The sequence below is a fragment of the Camelina sativa genome, chromosome 1, assembly GCF_000633955.1.
Source record: "Camelina sativa cultivar DH55 chromosome 1, Cs, whole genome shotgun sequence".
NCBI classification, from domain to species: Eukaryota; Viridiplantae; Streptophyta; class Magnoliopsida; order Brassicales; family Brassicaceae; genus Camelina; species Camelina sativa.
In genome coordinates this window covers 21,569,196-21,574,723 of record NC_025685.1, presented here as the reverse complement: position 1 = coordinate 21,574,723, position 5,528 = coordinate 21,569,196, and the positions used below count along the sequence as shown (strand labels likewise).

At 35.0% G+C, this 5,528-nt stretch overlaps 1 protein-coding gene across 1 annotated transcript; it reads right to left on the bottom strand.

Moving 5' to 3' along the window:
- On the bottom strand, nt 4,420-5,522 carry LOC104700870 (UPF0725 protein At4g29550). Its single transcript, XM_010416476.2, has 4 exons — nt 5,329-5,522; nt 5,091-5,230; nt 4,928-5,011; nt 4,420-4,815 (listed from the first exon to the last, which is right to left on the bottom strand). Exons 1-4 carry the CDS (start codon nt 5,474-5,476, stop codon nt 4,570-4,572), a joined length of 618 nt encoding a protein of 205 aa, XP_010414778.1. The 5' UTR covers nt 5,477-5,522; the 3' UTR covers nt 4,420-4,569.

Sequence of the window (5,528 nt, the reverse complement as noted above, 5' to 3'; positions counted from 1 at the left end):
AAAAAAAAAAAAAAAAAAAAAAATTTGGGTCTCTAAAACATTCTTGACTGACAAAACAGTTATCCGATTGGGGTGTATATATATAATTTATCAAACAAATATCTTTCCTCCCAAAGAAATAAAATAGAGTGTTGACAAAATAAAAATAGCTTATAGAAATTAGAAAATGATTCCATGAATATATTGATGATTTTAATAAATAAGAAAAATAAAAGTAAGGATGCATATATATATATGTAGAGAGAGCATGAGTGTGGACTCATGTAGGATAACAAAACTCTTTCTGTACTTCTTCTTCTTTTTCTTCTTCAGCTCACTTTACTGAGTTTCATTTTCTTCTCTTTGGTTAGTGACACAAGAGATATAGAACGTCTGTCACTGTTTCAGTAAATAGGTAACGACTTCCAAACGATTTCATCGTAGTAAAGATGCTAGTTTTCTTTCATTTTTGTGCTTCTTATTCAAACGAAACTATTTTGTTTGAAGTGATTCGGTTTGGTGCAGAAACGAGATAGCAACGTCGTGGGTCACTCTAGGAAACTAAACATTCAGGTAACAGAGTGTTATTTTGTAGAAAGACTTGAACTTTTTGGGAAATGTAACCTAATGAAACATAAAAGCTTGCTTATTTATAAGAAAAAGTTCCATTTTTTTCAAGAATCAGAGAGAAAGACGAGTGTTTTTTTTTTTTTGTGATGTGTTTGTTTTGTAGAAAGACCAAACCTTTTTCTTGTGAAATGAAACTCAGAGAGACATACAAAAGACATCTTGAGTTTATATTTTCCACCTAAGTTCGAATCTCATCTCAACACTCTCGTCTGCTCCGATCCTTTAGCATTTCTCTGTTTCAAGCTTCCATTTTTAAGACGTTTTGAGCTTCGTCTCTCCTCTAATCAAACACAAATCTCCAATAAACTTCTAGTGATTTCGATTTGGTTTGCCAGTTTTTGTCTCTCTTTCTTTTATGCGTGTCTTCCCTTGTCTCTGTTTGTTGATTTCTTTTCCTTGTTGGGACCTTTTAAATCTACAATCTTTCTTAGGCGATGCTTAGAAGTTGGTTTTGCTTTTGTTACATGAGCACTGAATAGTTATGAAGTGGGTTTCGGCGACTTGAAAAGAAATAACTTGATGCTAAAATTTTATTGAGGTGTGTAGTGTAGCTAGAGCTTGATATGGAAAATATATGTTGCTTTGATTTATCGTTGCATTAGCATTTTAAATCTTATGGTATCAATACTTCAACCTCTCTAATCTGTTATGTCTTTTGAAACCCTGGCAGGCATTCTGTTTGAACAAAGATGAGTGACCAAGGTCCAAATACGATCCCTGTGAAGGTAAGTGACAACATAACTAGATGTTACTATGTTAGGCATTGTCAACTAATAACTACTAATAGAATTACTTATATGTTGTATATGTGTGTAGTGCAAGCTCACTATACCTAAAGAAGTTTATGAGTTCTTTGAGAGTGTTCAAAAGTATATCCCTGGTCCGATTATGGCTATGATCATATCCTCCAAACCTGATGATGATCAGATCGAAATTGTCGAAGGTGGAAACACTTCATACGCTTGGTGGAAAAAGCACACGTTAATAATATTCTATTAAATTATACTGTTATAGAATAATCAGTGGTTGTGTACGAAATATATGGGTTTACTTATAGTCGGTCGTTGTTATGTTTTATTGCAACTATCATGTGTTGGTTTTCAGGTCGTGTCCGACTCTTTGAAGGGTATTAACTGGAAAAAGTACATGGGTTGGGTAAGAGATCAAGGACCTCATAGTGAGATCTCTTTCCTAAACTAATGAATCTATCGTGTGTATCTTGAATATCTGAAAGTTTTCTCATCACTTTCAACTTTCTATTTTCGCAGATACTTGCTGGGCTATTGTGGTTGCTGAGTTGATTAGTGCACTAAGATTTATTTTAAAGTATGATGCAACATACACTGATTATTCGGCTCAGTATTTGGTAGATTACGCTGATCAAGCTAAAGGATCGGAGACCTACTCAAAAATAGGGCATTATTGTTACACACACTCTATCTCAAAAGGTTTAGAGTTTGTAAAGCATGGAGGTATACCATTGGCAAAACACTGGAAGTATGTAGGTTGTCGAAAGCCACCTGCTTATTCTCCACCAAAGGATCACTCTCATGTTCGTATAGCTTCAGTACAACGAAGGTATAAATTACATGAGGCATTACCCTAACTCCAGTTTCACCCCATTGGAGCATCCTTGGCTATCTTTCAACCAGATTATCAGAATATCAAAAAGGTACAAAACCATAAATTGAGATTTTACAACAACTTTTTTTATGATTTCATTAGACAACAAGCTTATGTATTCTATGTTTTAATTTGTTAGGGAAAGTACCGGGGACCTATGTCCAAAGGATCTATATATAAAGGTCTCCATGCTGTATCAATATCACTACAAGAAAACAATTGATTTGCGATGGAAGAATATCTAATAAATCCCTCGCAAATCGACTAAAGCAACGGATTTGCGAGGAAAGTCAATTCCTCGCAAATCGCTTCTCGCAAATTGGTCAACGTTGCAAATCCCTCGCAATATTTGCTAGGAACCAAATTTAGTTTCTAGTTAATCTCTCGCAAATTTTGCTATTACAATTGCAACTTTATTTTCGGTCGCAACCTTTGAAAAAAATTATTAATATGAAATTGAACCATAATTAGCCATTTTTGCAGTTTGTGATTAGAAAAATTTATTTTGATTAAAAGTAATTAAAACTGCACTTAAAATAAATAGTAGTTTACAAAAAACTTAATTAAATATTTCTATATATATTTATATGAAATAAAAACTTGATACNAGTGTCTTTAGATATCATGGTAGTTGAGGTTCCATGGGAAGGAAAAGAGGCTCATCCCAATTTCAAACGCCCAAGGCATCTGCCACTGGATTTTGCTTCCCAGAACTCCTCCCTCTAGAAGTTAAACTACAACAGGTGCATATTTACAGTTTTGAATAAAGGTTTTGGTATAAGAAATTTAATATGAATGTTAAATCATGTCTTAGCTAGTAAATTAATTACAGGAGTGCATTCTCACATTCTGAGATACTTGTGCAGTATATGTATATCATGCTTATTGTTATCAATGATTGCAGGAACTGAAGTAGTCCTTCCCGTTTGACTTGAGGATAAAGAAAAAGGACTGGAGTAGTCCTTTGACCAACCTAAAAGCCAGTTTATGCCTTCCACTGATGAGAGTAATCGACACTGCTGTTTTCCAATTTTAGACTCAGAAAATATTTTGGACATATATAAATGTGCTTTTTTGTTTTTGTTTAAGACATTACCATGTCGTTTCTTTAAAGCTCATCTTTCAGATTACCACGCTTTATGTAGTTTCCCTATAGTTTCTAGTAACATCCATAATTAGTACTTTTCTAGGCCTCGTGGCACTAATATCAATTAAGAATCATCTCGTCAACTGTCAACACTCAACACTCAACAGGTAGGAGAAAGCAATAATATCAAACATAACACACATTGGGAAAGCCTCGGTTTGTAGAGATTAGGCAACAAAAAAAGTGTCTTCAATCCTATTCTATTGTCTATAAACTACCACTCTCTTGATTAACAAACATTGCAATAAACCAGCAACGAGATTAACAATGAAACACAAAAACACGCTACGACACAAGACCCTGTCTTAGTGTTAGCAGAGGTTTCACTAAACCAAGTCTATTACAGAAGCAGCAAGGAAAATTAGGAGTTTGAAGATTACAACTAGGGCTGGGCATTCGGGTAATCCGTTTGGGTTTGGGTATTACCCATTCGGGTTCGGGTAAACGGGTTTAGAAAAATAGAATCCATTGGGTATTTTTAGATATATGGGTTCGGTTTGGTTTGGGTACTATCGGGTTCGAGTCGGTTTGGGTTATTAGAACCCGATTAGTACCCGAACTACCGGGTACCCGAAAAAATATAATTAAATTTAAATAAATTTAGTTACATTTTGACTTACATAACAAAATATTTTAGATATTTTGATTATTTTTGATATTTAGGTATAAAACTAAATGAAATATTCAAAATTATAATCATAATTTTGGGGTAATTGCATTATATTAATGATAAATATTATAAATATATTTATATGTTTGGGTTTAATGGGTATCCAAACATGTATCGGGTATTATCCGACTCTAACCCGAACCCACGGGTATTAGAAAATAGTACCCAATAGAGTTTTATAGGCAAACTCGTACCTAACCCGAACCCAATTTTTCGGGTCAAGTTCCAGGTTGGGTATTCAGATACGGTTTTTATGCTCAGGCCTAATTATAACCTTATAAGGAAGAGTTGAGAAAGTGAGGAACTTAGCAGTAATATCAAAACCAGCAAGCGAGGCACCAAATCGAGTAACGGAAGAAGCAGAAAGGGAGAGAGGGTTTAATTGATAGTTTAGTCATAAATAAGAATTTTAAAACATAGGTAAATGACATTATAACTCAAAATACAGTATATAAAAGTTTGTCCCGCTGGGTTCAAACCTAGTTACATAAATTTAAGAGGGACATATATCCGAATACATTCAACTGGACTTGTAGGCCAAGCAGTCAAATTCAAGGCAAATGTGTCCCGGCATCCCATCCATGGTTCTCCTTACAATAGCTTGGTACTCCATAGGTGTACCAGTCGGATCACCATTTCCCTTGAAACTTATGTAGAAGATGGCGTTGGTGGCCTTGTCTATCATATGTGGTGACGCTTCTCTGTTTTCCAGAGTTTGTACAATTATCTTCTTTATATCAAGTGGTAGAAAAGGCTTCAAGTCAGTCTAGAAAAACATAAACTCGAGTTATGACATGAATGAAAAAAAGAAAAAAGAAAAAAAAACCCAATCAATCAATGTTTTTAGCACGAAGCCATTTGAGTGAAAAGAGCCTTACCGTATATGAAGTGCTTTTGGAGTAAAAAGCAAACTCAGCGTACATATGAAGCCACTCAATTCCTTGCCAGTCTAATTCTTGCAACTATGGAGATCCATAAAACTTTGTGAATCATATCATACACACAATAAGCCGAAAGAAGCAAAGCTAAGTAATTAGATACCTCATAAAAATGCCCCTTATTGCTAGCCAGGTCTTGGTCCGTCAACCAGGTCGGCATTTTACCTTTGTAAGAATCATCTACTGCATCATCTTTCCATCTCCTCTGAGGCCCAATAAAAGTAGTCCGAGGGCCAGCAGGAACTAAGAAATTCCAACAGTTAAAATATATATACATACATGCAAACTAGAGGAGAAAAGGTACAGTGAAATAATAGAGAGAGTGTAGTTAGTTAAGTTACCTTTCAGTCTGGAAATTTCGGTCTGCACCATAAAGGATGCGTCTTTGGGAGAATAATCTTGGCAAACACAAGTCTGAAAATCGCAAAGGGAGTTGGATGTATCCGTGGCCTCCAACGTTATGTAGTACAGGCAAAATCTACCCATCATATCATCGTTGTGTTTGTTTATACCAATCAATCTGAGGTTGGTTCCCTACAAA

Bases quoted from the DNA above. Each gene is read 5' to 3' on its own strand.
- LOC104700870 (XM_010416476.2), bottom strand. From the start codon at position 5,476: ATGATGGGTAGATTTTGCCTGTACTACATAACGTTGGAGGCCACGGAT. The intron at 5,231-5,328 runs GTAACTTAACTA...GGAATTTCTTAG, and splicing joins CGAAATTTCCAGACTGAAAG to TTCCTGCTGGCCCTCGGACT. The intron at 4,816-4,927 runs GTAAGGCTCTTT...ATGTTTTTCTAG, and splicing joins CCAAAAGCACTTCATATACG to ACTGACTTGAAGCCTTTTCT.